At 38.2% G+C, this 24,968-nt stretch overlaps 2 protein-coding genes across 7 annotated transcripts; one reads left to right on the top strand and one right to left on the bottom strand.

Annotated features, from left to right (window-relative positions):
* The first annotated feature begins 1,910 nt into the window (after positions 1-1,910).
* On the top strand, positions 1,911-15,749 carry LOC120103673 (magnesium-transporting ATPase, P-type 1-like). Of its 3 annotated transcripts, XM_039121069.1 has the most exons (9): positions 1,912-2,269; positions 2,359-2,475; positions 7,675-7,901; positions 8,050-8,261; positions 8,386-8,488; positions 8,601-8,759; positions 8,865-8,971; positions 10,678-11,185; positions 14,450-15,749. In XM_039121069.1, the coding sequence occupies exons 1-9, from the start codon at positions 2,143-2,145 to the stop codon at positions 15,590-15,592; spliced, it is 2,703 nt and encodes a 900-aa protein (XP_038976997.1). In that variant the 5' UTR covers positions 1,912-2,142; the 3' UTR covers positions 15,593-15,749. The 3 variants fall into 3 exon arrangements, with proteins under 3 accessions (XP_038976995.1, XP_038976997.1, XP_008775200.1); XM_039121067.1 differs by having other exon boundaries at positions 1,911-2,269; positions 8,601-8,971; XM_008776978.2 differs by having other exon boundaries at positions 2,159-2,269; positions 7,973-8,261; positions 8,601-8,971.
* LOC103695608 (probable glucan 1,3-beta-glucosidase A) lies at positions 3,456-24,578 on the bottom strand. Of its 4 annotated transcripts, XM_039121071.1 has the most exons (13): positions 24,467-24,577; positions 24,241-24,386; positions 24,048-24,137; positions 23,832-23,938; positions 23,587-23,706; positions 19,864-20,043; positions 19,539-19,697; positions 19,175-19,344; positions 18,898-19,050; positions 17,376-17,728; positions 16,754-16,933; positions 4,074-4,142; positions 3,456-3,975 (listed from the first exon to the last, which is right to left on the bottom strand). In XM_039121071.1, the coding sequence occupies exons 2-13, from the start codon at positions 24,296-24,298 to the stop codon at positions 3,917-3,919; spliced, it is 1,698 nt and encodes a 565-aa protein (XP_038976999.1). In that variant the 5' UTR covers positions 24,299-24,386; positions 24,467-24,577; the 3' UTR covers positions 3,456-3,916. The 4 variants fall into 4 exon arrangements, with proteins under 4 accessions (XP_038976999.1, XP_038976998.1, XP_038977000.1 ...); XM_039121070.1 differs by having other exon boundaries at positions 24,241-24,577; XM_039121072.1 differs by lacking the exon at positions 19,864-20,043 and having other exon boundaries at positions 24,241-24,578.
* Positions 24,579-24,968: the final 390 nt, after the last annotated feature.

Here is a 24,968-nt window from a genome sequence, read left to right as displayed (position 1 = left end):
AGCAGGAAAATGAATAATAATAATATTAATAAAACAAGAATATACTTGCTTGTATCACTTATTAAATATTAAAAGTTTATTTATTTTAATAATATTCTTTTTGCCTGAATATTGGAATATTTTATAACAATCGCTATGTGAGACGAAGTTAGTTTCAGGTGGGAAGGGAAGCGGCATTAATGAATCCATGGATTATGACCGGAAAAGGTTCCTACCAGGCCTAGACCACACGGCAGGAGTTGCAAGAGAAATCGAATTTGTTGAATATATGGCAGCCATTTGATGAATGAACATGATTTCATCACTTACGACACATTTTGATTTTGGAGACTAATTGTTCTTTAGAATATAAATTGCTCCAAGTCCATCAAGTGAGATCCCGTCAAATGGTGACATTTACAAGGCTTAGGTCTTTCATCATCACTTTTTCTATTTGCATGAATCACTTGTTATGTGATAGATGGTTGCGTTCCAATCAAATGTGCAATCCAGATAATGCTTGGTCTTATATTTGGTTATAAAGCAGAAGTGCCGTTTGTGAGGCCCAATAGTCCCACATCGGAAAGACTCGTTCCAGAGCCTGGGCATATGAGGCGGGTGTCTCCTAATCCTGCAGACGCATTTTGGGTGGAAAACAAAACCGGGAAGGGGTGAAGGACGCTTGCGTGAAGCCCCAGAATCGGACAATATCTGGCAGGGGAGCCCCGTGTTCCCCCCTCATGTGGCCCCCACGTGGGCACTGGGTGCCTCACGTGCCTCGCAGAGGCGGAGGCGTGACATTTGGTATCAGAGCCGAGAACGGCTCTTGTTCGATGGTGGGAAGGGTGTGAGGCCCAATAGTCCCACATCGGAAAGACTCGTGGGGAGGGGTGAAGGACGCTTGCGTGAAGCCCCAGAACCGGACAATATCTGGCAGAGGAGCCCCGTGTTCCCCCTCATGTGGCCCCCACGTGGGCACTGGGTGCCTTACGTGCCTCGCAGAGGCGGGGGCGTGACACCATTTGTCATGGAATCACAGCTCAAAAGATTAAGCTGTTGGAAAGAGAACCAGCCAAGGATATAGTAAACCCATATGGCACTTTTATTAGTTAATATATCATGCACTCATCACAGTTGGCTCTTACTTAAGTGAGAGGGATCCACTAAGGGCCCGATCTTATTTGACCTTAGTATCTCTCAGTAAAGAACTTACATGACTAATAAAAGTTATGACGTACTAGATCTAGTTTTGATACCACTTATTATAAATTTGCAGCTCAAAAGCTTAAATTGTTGAGAGGAAGACTGGTTTATGCAAATAAAACCTGTGACATCTTTTGCACTAGTCAATGCGACAGGCTTATGATCCTGTTGCTAGGCTAAAAATGGTGAAATTTATTTCTTGTGAGCTATAAGGCAGTTACAGAGAGACCGTAAGAAACGCAAATGCTCGAGGAGTTTTTATTTTTTATTTTTTAAATTTCTGATGAGCGTAGAAACATGTCTGGTAGTCACTGTCTAAAGTAAAGAAACTGCACAGCAGAAAAAAATGTAGAAATAATAACTGTATCACTGGAGACAACACTATTGACATCTTACAAGAAAAAAAATAATCTAAAGAATTGAGATTAGGATTCTACCACCTACGGCAAACAATAACTCAAGCTGGAGGAGGAGGAGGAGGAGGATTTGAACTTTATTTTACTTTATCTTTTGTTGTCTACGCTTGCCAGATCGGAAGTTCTGTGAGACCACTAAATCGCCAAATGTTAAGGTGTGATGAGTTATTTATCAATGGCTTTCCTTCTTGTTTTCTTTTCTACTGTTGTGCAACCTGTGAGTGCAGTACAGTTAATTTACCAAGTAAAGTGCACCAGACACCCATGTAGCTCTCTTGGTAGGAGACCAGCAAGTGCAGACTGGCAAGTGCAAGCAGCAGTTTCTTCAGAAAATATCTATGAGGAGTTTAAAGACAACTATGCTTCTTTGACTTTCAAATGCACCTAACAGTCTCACATGAGCTTAGTAGTTAGAAGGGAGGAAGAAAACCACATCAAAGCGAGAACTTACATTTCGCCTCTCGTCACCAATTCCTTGACCACCATCATCACTACTGCAACATAAACTTCATCTGCTTCTCGACATCTGTTTGACTAATCCATCATGGACACAAGAAACTGCATCAACGAGAGTCTCGTAAACAAGGGACATCACGCATTTCGAATCAGCGAGAAACGGAGCCATCTGAGAGCTTTTATCGCCGGTTGCTTGAGAAAATTCATACCTGCAAGTAATCCACCTTCTCTGCATCTTTATACTCCTTTTTTCCTTCTTCTAAGTCGTACGTGAGATGGTTTTGCTCTTCTGGTAAATCTTCAGGGAGCCGTGAAGGTGGAACCCGCTCTGAAGCAGAGGAGAAAGTATACTCATGGATATATACCTTGGCCCAAGCTGACAAGGATATGGTCTTTGAGTATGTGAAGTCTACTGAGAGAGGTATCCCATCAACAATTACTCTTCATGGACTAAACTGATTTCTTTCTACAGTATTGTTGGCTGTTCTGAAATATTGTATCAAGAATATATATGTTGCAAACAATCAATTAGTGATCGATCTCAGGCATAGCTCCTATAGATACCGTTTATTGCAGTGTAATAGTAAGGCATCAGAAATTGGCTACTAGAATACTAAGACAACAAGATGTGCACTGTTCATTCAAGAGAAAAGACTCACCCAAGTATAGACCAAAAAACTGGAAAGAAGATTTATTTGGACATAAATTCCAGCTGCTTCATCCATATCGTGGTTAATAGAACATGCAAAATCTGATGAAATTAAATATGTAAGACTCTAACATTTACTGTGGGGCTTGAATTATCTTGTGACATTTAAAACAGAGAATAAGTTGTTATGCCACCACGACCAACCAATGCACTGCACTTTCCGAGAAACAAGAGGATTGGCAATCATGGATTTAGCATTATCATCCTTTCAAATCACTCCTCTCCTTCGAATTTTTGTTTAGAAGAGAAAAATCTGTCTGTTTGAAGAGTTAGGGGCTATGAATGCCTGATCCCTTTGGTCACCAATATATTTCCCAGCATAAACAAACAAAGTAGAAAAAGCACCAATTTCTGTACCAATTTCTGGTGGGAGTTAGCTGGTTCTTGTTGCAAGGCTTGAGAATTAGCAATTTACGAAGTCCACTAGTTCCAAATCATAAGCAAAGTTGCCCTTGCAGAATGAAGTATCGCTACTTCCCACTTACTCTCGGGCACAATGTTTTCAAGCGTCAACCCCTCAAGTACTTCAAAGAATCGACAGACAGCTCTACATAGGTTTAAACTAATGCAAGAATTTTAAACCTTTCAGGTATTCCTCCATCGCCAGGTCTCTGTCTCCTCCCTCATTATCAGCTGAAGAATTGACAGAGATTATGCAGACTTTCATGCGTATTTATAAGAGACCTCTGTTCTCCCAACAATAGAATTCCTACCTTTTTTATCATTACTGAGTGAAATACAGAACCAAATATCTTGCTCTACTTATATACATGACGGGTCTTTTAAGTGAAATGGAAAATTTTGATTTCTGAAAGTCCAGTATGAACACCTAATGGCTCAATTCTGTATCCAAGAATTGGTGAACCTTTAACATCTGAGTTGGCTCCATGATTTTCCAGTGATTACTCTGATAATTAGCTAGGAACACTGGTCTTTGATGTCATCTTGCTGTCAGAAGCCAGTTACCGCTGCTGACCATTAGTTAGTAGTTAGTAGCCACCATTTCGTCTCCTGGAATGTCTTGAAATTCATGAAGTGATCCATTTTAGATCACCATCTCCATGACAAGAATGTGCATAATGAGACTGAATTGTGCTAATTGGATTTGATGTCATCTCAACACTGCCAGATCCCCTCATGCATATTAAGTCTGTCATTTGGGCCTCTCGTTGGACTCCCAGACCTTGGGTGCTTCAACAGAGGGATCATTGCCTGCATCATGAAGTTACCGTGATAATGGAATTAAAAAAGTCCATTCGCAATAGGTCAAGTCTGACATATGAAGTTTGCAAGAGGTTAGGATGAATTACCAAAACATTGTTTAGAAGTGGCTGTGATCCACTTTCTTATCACATATTCCAGAATCCAATATCCACTGCCTTCAAAATTGCACAATAATAGAATTGATAAGGGAAAATTTAATACAACCTTCTAAAATTGGTCAGGAGTGAATGAAGTGCCGTGCAAACAATTCAAAAAATGGTACTGCTTGAGGCACTAAACATCATTCAAAGGTTGAAACTTGAAAATCTTTTGCCTAGTGATTAAACCTTCCATTGTGAGCAAAGTTCACCATCTAGATACTAGATCCTATACTAGTACCATTCTGTTATTATGTTGGTACACCCGATATGGAGGCCGGTTCAACGTACTGACACTTACTATACCCCCCCATACCGTGTACCGATTTGGTATCAGTATGGCACGGTCGGTTACGCATCAGTACTTCTCCGTATGACAAACCATGCTTATAAATATTCAAATCTTTCACAATAGTTATAAGCCATAAACCAATAAACACAACACATATTGAGGTGAATGAACTACTTCTTTTAGGATATGAAGCCCGTAAAGTCAATTACAGAATTTACAGCAAAAGTGCAGAAAGCATATTAGGGATGCCTGTATTCTTTGACTACTTATATGCAATTGATTGAGAACCTACCATAAAAGAAAAGCACACATGTTGAAAACATACAGACAAGCATATGTTGACATATAATCAGCAGAAAGAACAATTGCACTTTCCCCAATAAAAATGCAAGTGTTATTTGGTGATGATTTTAACAGACAAGGCAACAAGAACACTAGAAAACAAGGTTTATGAGGAATTAAAAATCCAAGAAAGTATCACAAGAATCTAGGCAAAAAAGTTCGAATGGGTTGAGAATTATGAAAATGATGGACAAAACAAGAAACATAATTAACTTCTACTCAGTGATGGAGATCAAGAACATATCATGGTGCATTGAAGGGCTGCACCATGAGATTTTTCTTAGATTTAGTCATAGGTATCAATTTTTTGTTTTTTCTATTTATTTTCATTTATTTTTAGCTTTTAGTAGGTCTTTTAACATCAAAGGATGAGATTAAAAGATCTCAATTTTTAATTGTGGGCTTGATGGGACCTATTTACTGTAGTACCACTATTCACAGCACTGTTTCTAGCTTCCGTAATAGTGAACACTGACTATGCCTTATTAGGGGTATATTTTTGGGATTTTAAACTATAGTCGAATTAAGGTTTCTATGTTGCTACAAAAGGGACCCTTAGGGTATGATATAGTCAGAATTTATTCAGATTATGAATAAAATAATGGAGACTTTGATTTCCTTTACTCTTGTGATGTGACTCTGCAAAGAAGGTATGAGGCCTTCAAATCCTAGCTGTGATTCCTAGGTCCTGGAATGAATCTGGTATTATCTTTTCTCTCCTTTTGCTAACTTTTACCGTCTCCAGTTTTGCTTCTGTTTTTTATTTTTTGGGGCTTGGTTGTTCTGTTGTTATTGCTGTGAACTAATCTGCAGCTCAGAGCTTGTGGATTTAACATCAAATCAAGCTATTCCCTTGCCATTGTACCACTGCTTTCCATCTGTGGAAGGCAAACAACCAGCTGTCAGGGTCTATTTTCAGGTCAGATCAACGCTGCAGTCACAGCAGACCTCATCCTCATATGACAGCGAGCCTAAGCCTTCCATCACAACCCATGGTTGATCCCTACAAGCCCTACCCTTGGTGCCCCTAATGCCACTAATGTTTCAGATCTGCAGTGCTGCAGAATCAGATCTGCCATTGCCATCTTTCTTATTTCTTCTTGAATCTAGCCTCATAATCTACCAAGAGACTCCTCTTCCTAGAGAAAAACATAACTGATGGCTTTGTTGTATTTAAAACCCTGAAAATTTCAAGCAACTTATTGGTTTAAGCTTACTTCCCCAGATCCTATAGATCCCTAACATCTAGACTATCCTACATCACTAAGAATTTTGCCAGCAAGAATGCTAGACATTATCACCAAGGTTGTAAATCCCATGGGATGGGGGTGTCCTAGTTTCCCCATAGAACGGGACACCTTGCCATCCCACCCGGTCCCTTTCTTCTTTCCTTTCTTTCTTTCTTTTTTCTTCTTTCTTTCCTTTCTTCTTTTCTTTTTTTTTCTACCTTCCTTTTTTTCTTTTCCTCTTTCTTTTCCTTTTTTTTCTTTCCCTTTTTTCCTTTTTTTTTTTGTTTTTCTACCGTCCTTTTTTTCTTTTCCTCTTTCTTTCTCTTATTCTTTTTATTTCTTTTTCCCTTTTTCTTCTTCGTTCTTTTTGTTGTCTTCCTACTTTCCTTCCCTTTCTTTTACTTCTCTCTTCCTTTCTTTCTTTTCTTTTTCTTCTTCTTCTTTCCTTTCACTTTTTCCTTTTCTTCATCTTTCCTTTATTTCTTTCTTCTCTTTCTTCTTCTCTCCCTACGTGGATGGGTTTTGGAGTCTCGACCCCGTCCCAGTCCCATTTCTCACGAAAACGGAATGGGATAGGACGACCAGGACACCCTCTATCCTGCCGAGACTTAAAACCTTGATTGTCATAGTTGTAAGCATCTGTTAACCTGGCATGATTTGCTGAAACAGGTGGTTAGATGGAAATCAAAAAAATAACCATCCGTAACCTATCATCAAATATGCAAGAATATTCAACAAAAACATAATAAATTCATATATGGGCAGATGGATTGTTTTTACAATCAATACAATTTTTTTCCTTTAAAGGCATTATGATTTTGCTAGATTCACTTACCACCTTCCATTTTGAGTTTAGTACAATTGGTGGATAAATTTGCATATTATCTAATCACTATAGATTCTGTGAATGATTGGCCCAAATTTCTTAATGAGCTAGTGCTGGAAAGCATTCAATTTACAACATGTGATGAAATATTTATATGCAGCTCTACATTCATCCTACATAATTGTAACAGCATCTGATACATGACACACTCAAACAACTCATATCACAAAGCCATAAAGTCCATTTCATTAATATGGCATGATTAAGAATGTTGGGCAATAAAGAGGGTCCAAGAAAACAAGACAGAAATTCAGTTCATATAGGAATGTTGATATAGATTTGTAGCAATACTATATGCATGTGGTTGGTTGCATGCATCCATGCGTCTGTGTATGGTAAGGAGAAAAAAGAGAGCATATGTTGTTTATATACAATGTCAATGATGTCTGTGTGCAAGCTTCGCTTCCTTATCAAGAGTTCTCTTTTTTAAAGTTGATCACAACTTGATGAGACCTTTTAGATATACACTAAATATTTTAGAATTGAATTTATGGTTTTTAGATTTCATCGACACTGCCCAATAGCAGGAAGTTTCTCCTTTTCCTTTTCCATTCTCTTTGATAGTCTGATATCCAGCTTCATCAACTTTGCCAATGCCATTACATCTTGAATCTGGACTCTGTGGATGCGGTCTTATATAGCTAGAAGATAACAAATTCTACTGGATATAGCAGATATTCCATCAGATTTGTAGCTGCAAGATTGGATTTCCTGCCTTCAAAAAAAAATAAAAAAAAAATAGAAAAGGTCACAACTTTGTTACATTTAGGTCTGCTAAATGTACAGTTTAACCTTATACAGGGTTGAGCTTCAAGGAAGCTGAGAGGAGACTCAAGGAAGGTGGTCGAAATATTCCCGTTGATCATACCTTCCCTAGTTGGTGGCAGCTCTGGTGGAATGCTTTCCTACATCCTTTTAATATCATTCTTGTTGTCATGGCTGTCCTGTCATACTTAGCCGCTGATAATGCCAATGGAAGCATTATGCTTATACTAGTTCTGATAAGTGTGGGCCTTCGATTCCACCAGGTAAATTTCCATAGCATGCCTTGGATTTTGGTCTGTTAGAATCTGATTCTTTCAATTCTTTTCATGTTTAGGTGCTATGAACAGAACTTGAGATACTGAACCACAGAAAAACTTGATTTTTACATACAAAGTACTCACTATATTTCAGGAATACAATAGTTCGAGAGCTGCTATGCAGCTCTCTGAACTCCTAAAATCACCTGTTAGAGTGCAGAGATGTGCTGGAAGAGTTATTCAAACAGAATTAGTAGTGCAAATTGATCAGAGAGACATAGTGCCTGGTGATATTGTCTATTTCAGTCCTGGAGATCTCTTTCCTGGTGACGTGAGGCTGCTAACAGCAAAAGAATTGGTTGTAAGGTAACAGAATCAGGGCTGTTTATACCATGTCAAAAATTTCTTAACTAAATTCCATCATATCATAGCTTCTTTCCTCTACAATGACTTATAGAACACATCATCACCATGCTGCTGCTTGAAACAGTCAGTCATCATTAACAGGCGAGTCAGGAACCATGGAGAAAATAGCAAATATAAGGGAAGATCGCAGGACTCCTCTTCTAGAGCTTAAGAATATATGCTTCATGGTAAAGATTTAGAAGCAATTGATCATTTGATATTGCATGGGTATCCAATTAAAGTTTCAAGCATATTTAACATATATTAGAATAAAAGTTGACAAGGGTCATTTAATTCCAGGGAACAAGTGTGGTATCTGGAAGTGGCACCGGGTTAGTTATATCAACAGGTTCTAATACTTACATGAGCACCATATTTGCCACATTAGGAAAGGAGAAACCACCAGATGCCTTTGAAAAGGGAGTTCTATGTGCATCTTATGCACTTATTTGCATTATGGTAGTCGTAGTCCCTGTTATAGTCCTCTCTGATTACCATGCAACTCATAACTTAAGTGAGAGTATTATATTTGGGATCTCAGTCGCAGTGGCTCTGACTCCACAGATGCTTCCTCTCATTGTAAATACAAATCTTGCGAAAGGAGCCATTGCAATGGCAAGAGGCAGATGCATAGTTAAGAGCTTATCCTCCATACAAAACATGGGAGCTATGTAAGTTCACAAAATGCTTTAATTTATGTGACTAATTATGAGAGTGCAATAATAAATGTGATTATTTATGTATATAAAGCTTCCTACAAGCTTATGTTGATGTACATGTATGTACTGTATATATGCACCTGTGGTATATATTTATGCTTTCTGTTGTAATGGAACCACAATGAAGCTAGGTGTGATACATAGAAATTTCTTTGTTCTTTTTTAATTACCTTTCAATTAGATGCACTTGTTTTGCAATAGAATATCCAGTTGGACAAACGTTAGATAGATCATCAAAAGAAAAACATAGCATACCATTTGTTATTTTTGTTGTTTCTGGAATATTTGATTGGTACAAGTTTCCAGAACCGTACCAATAAAATGTTATAGTGCAAGCAAGTTTTGTCAACAGCAGATCCTGCCCAACTTTCTGTACATAAGTCTCCAATGATAGATTTTTTCAATTAAGAATTCAACCATATATAAACAAAATTATAAGGCAATGTAAGTGTTAACCATTTTTATGATGCTATTTTATTAAATCAAAAAGGTACTTGAAGTATGAAAATTATTGTGTGAGAATTTTTCAAAACCACCGATCCGAACAAAAGTAGTCTAAAGAAATTAAAATCTATTTTTCAAAAAGAAAAGATTAAGATCTAAGTTCTATAAAGTAATTAAAGGACTAAATGATCGAAAAGTCTTAGATGACTAAAACTCAGATGCAAAAAATAAAAGCATCAGAGAGTCTCTATTTACATGGACCAGCAGTTCATTAGCTTTATAGATTAACTCAGAAAAATAGAAGAGAGAGAGAGAGAGAGAGAGGGAATAGGCAAACCGAAAGCAGTGTTACTCCTCAAGTGTAACTCCTAAGATATTGATGGGAAGTGCACTGGCCTAGAAATTTGTCACGCTTGCATTTCTATAGAAAACCCCAACCACAATAAGCACTTCTGCGTTCAACAGTGATTTTCACATAGGACCATCCTGTGGCCTATGGTAGAAAATTTCTTCAATCATAAAATTGAATGCATTCACACACATACAAACATACACACACCAAAACAGGCAGGATAGCTATAAAAATGATTAATTTATAGATGGATAACTATGCTAGCTTGAACTCAAGGACAACCAAAAATGCATATCACAAATAGTACATTGGTCAAATTCTAAAATGAATGAAATAAAATTTAACTGTTGCAATTACTGATGTGTCTATTGCCTTCCACTTTGTAACACATATATCAACATATTGTCTTTTTAAAGGACAATTTGCTTTACCAGTTCTTGCAGTCTGCAGGAACCAGAAAAGCCATTGGATCCCATCTAACGTCCCCCATGCATTGCACCAGTCCCTCGTGCTCCATGTCAGCATGTGAATCAAGGCAGGTGCAATGCATAGGAGCCATTGGTTGCCCATCGAAGGGCCTCACCAGTTCCTATGGTTTGCAGGAACTGGCGAGGTAAACCGTACATCCGTTTTAAAGACATTTACGTACAACTGGAGATTCCATTTTATATATTACCGGTCAAGAGATCATGTACAAAATTGAGACTAAACTGAAGAAAACCAATTCTAGAATGAATGTTGAAATTATATTTAATCAAAGGTATGTATTTCAAAAATTGGCATGTTATATATGATCAATTGCTCACTATTTGTTCCCCATCTATTAAAAAAATTACTGTTAAAAACATTCCTGTACTTGTAGGGATATCTTATGCATTGACAAGACTGGAACTCTGACGATGGATCGTGTCATAGTGATTCATCATTTAGATAGCTGGGGATTTCCCAGCGAAAGGGTTCTGAAGTTTGCATTTCTGAATTCTTACTTCAAGACTGAGCTCAAAGGACCTATTGATGATGCAATTCTGGCATATGTTTATACCAACGGATATAGATTCCAGTCATCCAAATGGAGAAAAATAGATGAGGTCCCTTTTGATTTTATTAGAAGAAGAATGTCTGTCATTGTTGAAACAGATCTAAACACCATCCTTGATGATACTTGTCCTGGTATTGAGACTGCTAGTTGTGTGATAACAAAAGGAGCGCTTGAAGAAGTATTAAACATCTGTACTTCAATCGAGCAAATCGATAGTGGTGTAACTGCAGCCCTGACTCCAGAAGATCGGTCAAGAGTCCTTCAAAAAAGTGAAGAACTGAGTAATGATGGACTTCGGGTCCTGGGAGTAGCAATAAGAAAGATGAAAACAGTACGTTCCCACTTCTTTATATCTTAATTACAGATTTTAATGCAAAAGCTCACTTTTCAATGTCAATCTTTAGCACTTGTTTATATTAAACATAGATACAAAGATTACTGAAAGAAGTCAACAACCCACACCACAATAATGTTGACAATTTCATGCTTAATCATGACTGTTTTAACTAGATGGTCTGCAATTGAGAGGCTTTAGTATTTTTCTCTCTACAAGTTGGTTTCCATGCTACAGCTAATCATTACTTTTGTCCACTCAAACTTTGAAGTAGGCATACTAGCCAGTTTAGCAGTTTCCTAAATATGAAGCAGACACAAAGTAGTTACAGGTGATTGAAGCATGATTGGAATGTCTACATATAGTGTTCTTACAAGCATTTCCTGCTATACTATTTGATATAGTGAATTATGAACTATAACTTTTTTTAATATATGTATATACTTTACTTGAACAATATGCCATCACATGGTATGGCATTTTTATTAAACCCACCTCCTCCTAAACTTAACGTTGGTATGGATGAGCTTAATCATTCTTATCCTAGAGTCCTTTCTAAACACTTTTTTCTCTTGAACATTGACTTCTAGGAAAAGAATGATTAAGCTCATTCACACCAAAATTAAATTAGGTGGCAGAGGTGGGTTCTGGAGATAATAAAGATTGCAGAATCTACTGATTAACATATAGTAACAAGAGAGAGTTTAAGGCATCATTCCTATACAAAAATCATTAGAGTCACTATCACAGGATAATATAAGAACACATGTAGAAACTAACATCAAAGCTCAAACTAGTAAAACATTATGGTTTGTCTTTGCCTTCTTCTAGAGGTGTGAAGATGTTGATTAGAAAAGGAGATGTCCCTTTGCTGATGATCCTTCCTATCCAAGGTCAGCAGAACTGTCTCGAACCGAATAGTTCCGGCCATACCGAGCCTCTCGGCGGCGGACCAGGACAGTTCCGGCAACGGGAACTAAACCCGTTGCCAAAGGAGAAGAAGGAGAAAGAACTAGAGGAAAAAGGAGAGCGAGCGGGGGAGAGAGGGAGAGGAAGAGAGGGAGGTGGAGGCCGGCCAACGGAGGGCCGGCGAGCCGCGCAGAGGACGCTCCTTCGGGCTTCATGGCCGAGTCCCTTGTTTCATTCGAAATAGGGGACCCTACTGCAAAGCCTTCCTCCGCCTCCTTCCCAGGTTGCCGGCCTTCGTCGGTCCTCCGCTGGCCTCCGCTACCCTCCTCTTTTCCTCCCTCTCCCCCTTCTCCCTCTCTTTTTCTCTCTCCCGTTCGCCCTCTCTCCCGCCTCCTCTATTGTGTCGGTATAGGCCTGGTATGCCACAGCACGAGCCCATACCGACTCATGCCATCGAGCAACCAGTCTATGCCTGGTACTGACACAACAGACCATGCTCCCATCCCTCACCTTTCTTCTCTCTTTTCCTCTATCAACCCTCGGTCCCCTTCCCTCTTCTCTAATGTCTCCCTCCCGTCTGTCTTTTGCCTTCTCTTTCCCTCTCCAAAACCCTAGAGCCACTCTCAAAACCAAGGCTTGAAGTACCAGCACCCATGCACCGACCTATATCTTATCATATAGTATGGACCAGTAATGGTACTATATTAACACATGGCGCACCACTCCATGCTGACCCACACAAACACACACATAAAAAAAAAAGAAAAAGGTGATGTACCATGTATTTAGTACAGATTTGTAACAAGGGACATACCTATGCCCAAGGTTCGCTGTACCAGTCGGTACCGGTCGGTACCGAGCGTACCGTACCCGTACCGATGGGTACCGGTATCGGTACACCAATGTCGGTACGGTCGGTACCGAGCGTACGGTACCGTACCGACACTCGGTACGCCTATACTAGTGCGGCACCGGTACGGGGTTCGGTATCGGTACGGCGAACCTTGGGCTATGCCTTTATGTTACCTGGTACGATACAATCAATATAAATGGTAGACATTGGGTACTTAAATACTTGCCCAAACATTTACTTCAAAAATTTCCATTCACATTTTTCCCTCTAAATTCTATGGTACACCTTTCCCTTTCTTTTGTTATATTCTTTACTTTTTTTCTCTATTTATTTAAGTTTGCATGTTGGTATCTATTCTATTTAAACTAAAACATGTTTTGGTTTATGTGTTCCATGTTTAATCGAAGTACACATAGGTTGTGTTCAGGTTGAGAGCTTTCTTGACTCAAGGCCAACTCAATCCAGCCTAGCCCATTGTCCTTCGCAGATTGTCAAAAATTATTGTTAATTTTTGTTTTTTATGATTTTGACTTTTGATAAACTTTGAAAGGCTACATAATATAAAGATTCCATACAATACAATACACTCCAATATATTTTTGATATAGTCAGATTATTTTCTTCTTTCTTTTTTTGTCTTACCTTTTTAGGGGTAGCAATTTACTTCGTTCCAAAGTTTGCCGTACTAATCAGTACCATACCATACCGGACATACCATACCAGAGTATTTGGACCTACTCTGGTGGCGGATCGTTTGGAAGCACCATGGGCTAGGCTCCGAGAGGGGAAGGAAGAAAGAGTTCAAAGAGAATATGTGGAGAGAAAAAAACGGAATGATAAAAATAAGTACAAAACCTTAGTTAGAGGGAGAGGGGGGAGGCTTACCTTTGAGGGTGGTTGACGGCATTGCAGCATCTAAGAAGTGGGAGGAGAACAAGCGAGCAAGCATCTGGTGGAGAGTCTCGAACCATTGAGAGAGCAAGCAAACAACTGAACCATCAAATTAGGGGGAGGGGAGGGGTTTTATAATTGAACCAACCTGATAAATTGAACTATCCTGATTTGGTGTCAGTTCGGTTCAGTACGGACCAAAAAGCCCAATTCAGATTAATTTGGCAAGCGCTGATCAAGTACCTGAACCTTCTTGTCCATTTATTGGTTTTATATTGTCTTTGTTAGTGACTCCACTTAACATGTAATAAGTTTGTTTAGCATAAAGCATGTTCTTAGGTGTGTGATGGTTTTAACAAATCTCAGAGTTCTACATAAGTATGCACCAAATTATCAGCATAAAATAATGCTCTTTCAGTGCTTCATGAGAAGGTTTGGAAACAAAAGAGGATTTTTTCGAATGCTAAGCAAACACTGCAGCTTTACCTTCTAGTATGCAATACTAAAATTCTGAAGTTAGGATAGCCTATCAAGTACAGAAAATGTTGATTATATATAATGATGGTGTATGCTTAGTTAATTTAGTCTCTCTCTATTTTCTATTACAGAAAAACATCAGTATGTCCAACTACACAGCAATTGAATCAAACATGGTTTTCCTTGGTCTCATCTCCTTCTTTGACCCACCAAAGGACTCGGCTAAGCAGGCCCTGTGGCAATTAGCAGAAAGGGGAGTAAAGGCAAAGGTATTAACAGGTGACTCACTTTCCCTGGCCATAAAGGTCTGCAAAGAGGTTGGAATCAGGACGACTCATGTAATAACAGGCCCAGATCTTGAGGTCCTTGATCATGATGAGTTTCATGAGACCATCAAAAGAGTCACAGTGCTGGCCCGCCTTACTCCAATTCAGAAGCTTCGAGTGGTCCAGTCATTGCAAAAGGTTGGAAACCATGTTGTTGGGTTTTTGGGTGATGGAATTAATGACTCCCTTGCATTGGATGCTGCTGATGTTGGGATCTCGGTTGACTCTGCAGCAAGTGTAGCTAAGAACCTTGCTGACATTATTCTACTTGAAAAGGATTTAAATGTCCTTGTGTCTGGTGTTGAACGTGGCAGGCTCACATATGGAAACACTATGAAGTACATAAAAATGTCTTTGGTAGCAAACATCAGCAGTGTTATCTCACTCCTCATAGCAACACTATTCCTACGGTTTGAACCACTCACTCCCAGGCAGCTTCTTACACAGAACTTTCTGTACAACATAGGCCAGATTGCAATACCATGGGATAAAATGGAAGAAGGGTATGCAAAGTCCCCACAGCATTGGTCTTCCAAAGAGTTACCAATATTTATGCTATGGAATGGTCCAGTTTGCTCAATATTTGATGTTGCCACCTTTCTGTTTCTTTGGTTTTATTATGGAGCCTATAGAGTTTCAGCCTCCGAGTTTTTCCACACTGCTTGGCTTGTTGAGGGTCTCCTTATGCAGGCTCTTATCATCCACATGGTCAGAACTGAAAAAATTCCATTTATACAGGATATGGCATCATGGCCCGTTATTTTCTCAACCATCACAGTCACTGCTGTTGGGATCATAATCCCATTTACACCAGTTGGAAAAGTTATGGGATTGACTTATCTTCCATTGTCATATTTTGGTTTTTTAGTTATTCTTTTCCTTGGGTATTTTACACTTGGACAGGTTGTCAAGAGGGCTTATATTCTGACAAACAGACAGTGGCTTTAGACAACAAATTCACAATTGAGAACCAAGCTACCATAATTGCATTTTATTCCATTCTGTTGGGAAAAAGAATATTGAATTTGAGTCGATATTGTTGTACAGGATCTTTAACACTTCTTTGGATATTCCAGTTAATACAACTGAAACTTATTGATGTTCAGTGATAAACGAGGGACAAACAACCCAACAAAAAATGGGGGTTTTAAAAAAGATTTTCTTTGGTAGTGCCCCTCAGATGCTTGCAGAGTTACTATGTCATACCAGATAGTGCACATAAAAGTACCCCACATGCCACTGTGAGCCAGACAAAATTATTTGGGGTTTTCATTGGTGAACTACCTGCAACAGAATTTTAAAATATGAAACCAGATATTAGAATTTTTTTCACATCATTAATTGAGACTCCTAGAAATATCAGAAGATACTAACACTGAGTTCTTTTTTTCCTGAAGATATATCAGTCATTTTAATTTAATAATACAGTTACCACTTAAGGGTTCAAGAAATAGAAGATACTGTTAAATAAGATGAAGTCAATGTAATACCAAGTACAAATGTTATATCATAATCATTGTATTTTCACAAGATAATTCCTGTCTGCAGCCATAAACTAATAACTATCAAGCATATTAGGAAAATAACATGTTATGGTGTCAGCTTGTTAAGTTGGTAAACTCATTGGAGGGTGGTACCTAATGACCTCGGTTCAAATGCCCCGCTACCCGGGTGACTGGGTGGAGCTTAACACCTTCCCTTTTCTTCAGAAAAAAAAGTACAGAAAATGAACTAATTGCAAATTTACATGAATAGAACAAGGCAAATAGAAGCTGCAATTAGGTCATGCCATTTCAGGACGTGAAGCATAATTTACTAGAAAGTAGAATTTAATGACTTTTGTCAACAGATGCTAACTTCAGATGAGACTTACACAAGTAAACCTTAAACTTTGCCTTTTTTGGTATGACGAAAACCAGTGAAACAAAGTGGAGATTGTTGTCAAAGAATTGTTGCCATCAAAATTGATCGTATATTTTGTTCAGCATGGCTCGGTCTCATTCTTATAAGACAATAAAATAGTTGCAAGTGTAGATGATACGAGAGCTACAAACTTGAGATAAAACAAATGTTTGCCATTGTTAAGACAAAAAGGAGTTGAAGACTTACCAAGCAGTAGATATTTGTTCTTGATATTCCACTCAAAATCCCAATGAATCCTATCATTCTTCAGTGTCCAATAGGACCAACCAAAAGAGGCAGCATCATAAGCCTGTAACTGAGCACTTCCATACATTTGGTATTGTATCTGAGAGGCATTTGTCACACTCCATTCATTCACCCACTCTCCTGAATGATATACAGGTAATGTATACTATAACATCAGTCTACAGAAATCAGAAAAAATTTGGAACTACCAAAAATTCAGTAGAGAACAATGTTATAAGAAAAGTGTGCCAAGTATCTTGGATATCCTGGTAATCATTAGCCATAGGAACTTACAATGTAGTTACATAAAACAAGTGAATAAAGTCTTATCTTACATGAAATTATCAGGTTTTCCTTAGTTTGAATCTTCGGGAAAGAATAGTAGTAACATAATTTATTGTAAAAATTTCTCATATAATTAATAAAGGATGACACATATATCCAAAACATTTTTAACAGTGAAATAGTAAACCTCTTCCTGCATATCAGATATTTCATATCTAGTATGATAGCATTCTTTAGGGAACAGTACAGTAAGATCAGTCTTGAAAGGTAAAACCAAACGTTAACTTCAGAATCCTACCAATGTAGACAAGAGGTCCATTTGCACTGTCCAGAGACTGCAACTGTGGCACTCTGCTCTCGTATATAAACTGAATATTTTCCATGGCATTCATGTTATCAAAATATGGGTCAAATAGATTGTAATAGTGTAAATCCACAACAATGTTTGAATCACCAATGTTCGCCTGATAAAGCTCCATTGGGTCTGCATTTCCTATTCTCTGGCAGATTATCACATATGCTTCGGATGAATAGTTCCGAACAATTTGGTAGCCTCTCATGTAATAACTAACTAAAACATCCAAGGGAACCGAAGCGGCAGAAGGCTCATTCAAAAGCTCAATCCCTAAAAGAGCAGGATGGTTTGCATACCTACAAATGGAGAAAAGCAATCCCCTGTAAGCCCAACTGGGGAAAGTGAAATTTTGGTGAAGATCTAAGTCTTTAGAAAGCAAATAACTCACAAACTTCTCCGCACCACTTTTGTCCTCAAGTAAACACATGGTATTTAATAATAATTTTTATCATATGCTTTATCTTTTTACCACTAGTAGAAATAACTCTTACATTACTGAAAGCTTTAAACTTCTATATCAAAGATAATCTTAAAGGAACATTTTATAATTCTGAAAAGACTACTTATTTATTTGCAATGAACCTGACACTCTTTACATATAATTTAACTCAAGAAAGGACCTAATCAACCTAACGAAAAATTGATCACTTTCTTAAACATGTAAAGGCTTTCAGGACCCTCTAAAATTCTAAAAAAAATTAAACATAAAATAAGAATTATAAAACATGTTCTTTTCCTATATCATATCACCATCAAATTGTACCTAGTGTTACTCACAATTCAATCTTTTTTGTGCAAATTTATCAATTGTATTATGTTGTTGTATTTGATTGTCTAAAATTAGTTTGTTTTGGTGAATGGTTGAATTGTATTCATATTAATATGATAAGGAACTCAAACATCTGGAGTTCTTGCTAGGGCTGTTAACGAGCCGAGCCGAGCCCGAGCCTGGGAGAGCTCGGCTCGGCTCGTTTCACAGAAGCTCGGGCTCGGGCTCGAGCTCGGTAACGAGCTCTATATTGGGCTCGAGCTCGGGCTCGCTTGGCAAAGCAAAGGCTCGGGCTTGAGCTCGTAAAGCTCGTTTCAATTACAAGCTCCAGAACGAGCTCGAGCTCGGGCTCGTAATCGGGCTCGAGCTCGGGCTCGGGCTTCATAACAGGCTATTTTTCTCTATGTGGTCAGATTTTTATGAATTATAGTGCTGAAATAAAATTTTTCAGTGGGAGACTAGAGCTCGTTTGGGCTCGTGAGCTGCTCGGGCTCGAGCTCGGGCTCGGGCTCAGGTGTAAACGAGCCTCATATTGGGCTCGGGCTCGGGCTCGTTTGACTAACGAGCCAAGCCCGAGCCGGGCTTTTACCGAGCCGAGCCCGAGCCGAGTCCGAGCAGCTCGGCTCATTAACAGCCCTAGTTCTTGCGGATGTCTGTCAAAGATGTTAATAATGAATCATGAAAAAAGCATTGTACCTTGCAGACAAAAAGTCAATAACATCCAGAGTTTGTGAGATGTAATCTGGTGATGGCCAGCCTACTGAACCATCTCTACTAGCACTATGTTCCATTCCATTTTGGGAGCCAGGCGCAGCATGGAGATCAATGATACACTTCAAATTATAGACCCTGCACTCAAAGTAACAATAGTGCAACATTCATGAAAACCTGATAAAAATAACAGTGACTGATAAGCTTTTAATATACATGCTTCTCTTATTTGCTGCAAAGAAAAGTCAGGAACTAGACCTACTGTGCCCAGGAAAATGCTCCGTCCAGAGCTACCAAGGATCCTCCAATAAAAGGAGCTGGTGGATATGGATCTTGTGCTATCCACCATCCAACAGGAATTCTCACAGTATTTATACCATTCCGGGACAGGAAAGCAAAATCTCCTGCTGTGATAAAGCTTCTTTGATGTTTCTGTTCATTGTAGTAGAAAAAATTAGACAGCAGTATTTAGTGGAAAGCCAATGAAATATCACTGATTTTGATGATTAAATTTTAGATGGCTTTATGAAGTTATCCTTTAACAATTAGAAAACTTTCTTTTCCAGAGGTCTATGATGTATCAGGATTTCTTATTGCGGTAAGAACAAAGTATATGTCAGACTTACCATCAGGACCTCCTTGGCTTTATCATGTCCATACCCATTAGCAAGCTGGTAATCCCCAAGCAAATTATTGGCAGCAATTGTCATTTCAAATGTTGCTGCATTATCATCCCACCCAGGCACCCCTCGATAATTTGCAGTGAGCTGATTATTCATTGTTGCCTGCATGAGATTCAGATTAGTTAACCTATTATTATGTTGTACTGGTGTATGGAATAAGTAAAGCAACTGAAATACAATGCATTTGATATTCTGAATGAGGAATAAATGACTAAAATAGATGCAAGTGCAATTTCAAAATCCCTAAGCTGAGTACCATAAGCAATACCTGCACATAGTTTCCACCCAAAAGTTTGATGTGAACCCTAGTATCATTTCTTTCAATATAAAATGTTTCATTCAACGCTGGTGAAGTTACCGTTGCTGATATCGGATCCCCCTCACTACTTGTCAAAAATTGACCTCCAAAGCATCGGAACTGAAATTCTCTATCGGAAACTCGCCATAACTAGTATAAAAAGTAACAGTTGATTTAATCTCTCAAATCAGGAGCCAAAAAGATCTCCACTTAGAAGAGAATTTTAGAACCATAAAGAGCATAAATACTTGTGAAATTCTGAAAGCTTGAGAAAAATTTAATTTCAACAACAAGCTCTAAGATCAATTTGGAATCAGTGCTCTTTTAGCATAAAACAAGACAGTTCTACCAACCATAACCAATTAGTGCTAGCCTGAATAATCGAAATTTGTTTGACGAATCCTTCCTAGCAAATCATTTATATTAAAGGTTGCATGATTATATCCATCATTAATGCAACAAATTCCAAAAAATCCTCACTTCTATCCACGTTGTTTCATAGCCCTCTCTCTCCTCTTCCCATGAACCTTCGATAAAATTCCAAGTCATGCTGCCTCACTAACTTAATACAAATGTCAACAATATCCCCATCTTTCACCACTTTATCCCCCATTCTCCTATTTCTAACCCTATTTCTAAACTTATTCTAGTGTATACACTTCTAACCCTAACCTTCCTAGTGTTAGGACACATCCACCATTGACCAAAATATATCTATTTTTGCATTCAGATCATTTCTTATTGTCAAAATTTTAAATCCATATAAAAGCCTTATTAATGACTTAGGATTTCCCTTATGGTCTGAAAGACATATGGTGACCATAATATGCTTTAGAAATACTTATCTACTTCGCGGACCCATTCCAATTATATTAGACACATCTTCACATTATTGGTCTTCTTTATTTTAATTAGTGGTTTTGATACCCATACCTATCCTGTAGGCTGCAATATAATAGTCAAAACCGGTACACTAAAAATATTTTTCTTTCTTGTTTTATTTTTTTTAATTGTTTCATAGCTTTTTAGTGTTGTTTTCTCCAGTTTTAATAGTTTTTATAGCGTTCTAGGCCCCAGAACATTTTACTTTAAAAAAGTAGACCATGGGGTTGGTTAGTTGAGATTCAACATGACAGCATTTAAAAAAAAAAAAGAAAATGATAATTAAAAAAATAGTTTGCACTTATTGCCAAAAATTATTTTTAGCACATGCACATCTTTAGCACTAACATGCTACTATTTGTTTATCAAAAGTATTTTGATTTTTATTTTTCAATTATTTTCAACATGAAATATATCTCACAAAAAATAAAACTACTGATGATTTAATTATGCCAAAATATAGATCTATGGTAGACGTCCATTATTGCATGAAATCATGCCAAAAGAAAAAATCTATGGCATACTCTCCCATTATTTTTTATTTTTGGCCTTTTTTGGCAAAAATAGAGGGGAGATGAGTGGTAGAATAACTTAGTAGATGAGTCTTAGAGCTTCAAATATATTGGTTCACAGCCAGATCTTGAGGAAATAGAGCTCCTCCATTCAGTTCTACCCTCATCCTTCCTCTCTCTTCCTATTTTTGTAACAAAGAAAGAAACAAAGGGTTTGCAACCCTTTTCATTGGATATGGAGTAATACCAATGCTCAAAGGGCAAGCGGTGGTTGTAGCACTTGGTATTGGTTGGTATTGTGCAGTTTCGAGCTGTTTTATCTAGTTCAGCCAAGAAAGTGGATTAGACCCTTGGATAAAACCCCCGGAGATCATAGTGGAGGGGAGGCTTTTGCACTGACAGAATAGCTCGAAAAGGGTGAGGAAGGAGAGACATGAGAAGGTGGATAAAAACAAATTTGTAACAAATAAAAAGTAATTGGTTGCTCATTAGTTGAGCGTTAGTTTCCCATATTTCTCTCCCACTGGTTGACATCCACTCTCCCATTTGGTTAAAATATAATAAACATATATTATAGCAAAGTCCTTAAAATCTAACATCCCATCCTATTTTTGCATAGGATGATACCTTCTAAGAACAATACATGACTGCCTATATAAACTTTCCTCAAAACATTCACAAAAAGCTTCGAGTCAAGATGAAAAACGAATGCATTTTCTTTTGACATATAGTAAGTTATTTAGCAAGGTTTATTAAAGATTTGCCAAGGATATTTGCAAAAGGCTCAATGAAATTAAGATGAAAAAAAGGGATTATTTCTTAGACATCTAAAGGCTTGTTTTGCAATAGTTTGCATAGTTGACTTTTTTGACATGACTAGACTGAGCACAAGTTCATGGACAAACAAAATTGTTAGATAGGATAACAAGACTGCTGGCCCAGAATGAAAAAGTCAGATTCTAGTTTCAATGCACTGAACAAGGTTAGTTCCCACTACAAGGCAATTATAGGTAATTTAGATGCCTTTTCTTTCTTTGAGGAAAAAATCTGGTCTATATGTCAACAAAGTAATTTCTCTGTTATCTGCTATTGTGCCTGCCTTGCATCTTTCTACAGTGCTGCACACCTCCTTATAGTGATGCATGAAAAGTTCTTGCAAAATATCATAGCATGTCAACTGTGTCAAATCCTTGCGGGCAGAAGCATGACACATGATACCTACAATAAATTAAAGAATTAGAAAGGACTGACTAAAAGGGTGAGTTCATCTCAAAACTTCAAACTAGAACTCATCCAGTTGGTCTCTCTAGCTATGTAGTATAATAATATAACAAAAGTCTTTAAGAAGAGTGGTTATGGCTTAATCATCATTTTTGGAAATGGCTTAGACAAATTTTCTAACCAAGACCAAGAAAAGTATTTATGGCTCAACTGTTATGTTCGTAACAGCCTAAACAGATTTTGTAACCAAGGACCCCTCCACCATTTGAACAAAAAAGAACGGAGAAACTCAATGAGAAGAAATGTAAGAATGCATTCATCAGAAGGAAACATTGTGTTCCAATGACACAATGTCATGGTGATGATCTGCGCAGGTCCAAAAGTCAATTTAAAAACTTTAAAAGCTACAAATGCAAGCAACTCATCAAAACAAAACTGCCTTGATTCAATTTCAACTCACTGAAATCTTATTGCCGAAGATATTTGGGGGCCTACAGTATTCAAGCTTTATCAGACCTTAATGATTTATAATAGTAGTGCCATGACAATGTTTGTTCAATGTACTTTCCAAACCATTATTACCATCCACAAAATCCTCAGCATTCCTCAGGCATGGATTACGCAAGGAGCATTACTGAAAGAACACCTTTATAATGGATTAATAATCAGATATGCTGATAAATTTCAATAACAGTAAGTAATATTAGTGATTGAAATTGCAACCACCGTTAGCAGAACCCAAGTTATTCTGCATAAACACAAGTTCAGCAATCCATCTAGGAAAATGCATTCACAAAGTAGAATCTACTGCATCCTGTCACTCTTAACCGTAAATAACTCTACATATCAGTCACAATGTCTAAACCACAAATCCTCATTCATCGAAACACATAAAAAGAACTGGAAAAAAGGATGCAAATTAACAAAAGCAAGCGAAAAATCCCAAAGAAAATCCATATCAGCAATCAAAAAATGATTTTAGGGTTTAATCAGGACTAGTCTTCCATCCATCAATAATCTCAGTTCCAAGAGAATATTGATGAAACAATTCAAGAACTTTCAAGAACAGAGCTCAAACCCTGAAGGTCTCCCAAGAAGACGCAACATCTCTGTCCACCGTCACATTCATGCCGCCTCCACCGTCCACGCTCACATACTTCTGCAGCGTCACCGACTTGAATTGCACCTGGGTCCCATCCTATACCCAAATTCCACCCCCCCCCCCCCCCCCCCCAAAAAAAAAAAAAAACAGAGAGAACAAGTAAGCCAATGATTCCCCAAAAGGAACTCAATTGCTGAAACCAATGGCAATGGATAACCTACAAGCATGTCTCTGTTGGGAATTCCGTCGAACAGGGAGGGCTTGATCCACCCCTCCACCACCAGCCAGCCCCCTAAGTTCACCCCCCTCACCTTATCGAGCCCATCCACTGAAACAATCACCAAGCAGACCACAATTCCAAAAAGAATATAGAAAAAAAAAGGGAAAAAAAACTTATGAAATCTATTGTAAAGCAAAATAGTATGCATGTCTCCCACCTGATGAGTTTGCCAATGGAAACAAAATCCACAGCAGGATCAGAACACAAAATGCCCATCTACCCATTTCCGCTGAGGCAAAGAAAAAGTCTGCAGCAATGGAAACCAAAACAGCTATCACCGAGGAACCCTCCTTTAAAATAAGGAACGGGATGGGTGTGGCAAAGAAGTGAGGAATCTCATCCTTTTATACCTTTCTTACCACCAAGTTTATTCCAAATCCAGTAATGTAAGCATGTCATTATAGGCATTATCTTAATGACCTTTTACAAAAGGAGCTTCCTTCTTCCGTTTTTCCCCCTCCATCTTTATCGACGGGAGCTTAAATTTGGCTAAGCTCTGGAAATTAATGATCGGAAAGTAATGGAGCTTTTACACAAGAGAGAGGCCAAAAAGTTTTCGGTAGAGTAAAGACGTACTTTTTCCGCCACTTTTCTTCTTCTTTCTAGGTCCGGGGGTTGGACTATAATCTATTTGAATCCAGATCTGGAATTAAAAAAGGGGCTTTGGCCAGAATTTTAGTTCGAACTCGATCTGGGAAAGAGGTGGGCCCACGTTGTGGAGATCTCGGTAACGTGATCCAGCGGCGATTTTGTCCTTTCAAATACATTGCGATTCCGAGGTGTTTTCTTTTGTTTTTTCTCCGGTGGGCGGTGGTGGGTGTGGGGTCGGGAATTGATGGGCAGTCAACGGTTTGCGTTTTTGAGCCGTTTTCTGGGATTGGGATTCAGCAAGGGAGGGAAAAGAGCAGAGCCGTGGCCACGGCATTGTGAGCTTGCCTATCATGTCTAGCTGGAGCTTAGCATAATTGATCTCGATTAATTAGAAAGAAGGCACTCAAAATTTGTTTAGAGATTGACTTAAAAGAGAGTCAATGGAGAGTATCTTTATAGATTAAGAAGAGCTAATTTCTATCTTTTC

This window comes from Phoenix dactylifera, unplaced genomic scaffold (assembly GCF_009389715.1).
Source record: "Phoenix dactylifera cultivar Barhee BC4 unplaced genomic scaffold, palm_55x_up_171113_PBpolish2nd_filt_p 000960F, whole genome shotgun sequence".
NCBI classification, from domain to species: Eukaryota; Viridiplantae; Streptophyta; class Magnoliopsida; order Arecales; family Arecaceae; genus Phoenix; species Phoenix dactylifera.
This window is presented reverse-complemented; position numbering and strand designations above follow the sequence as displayed.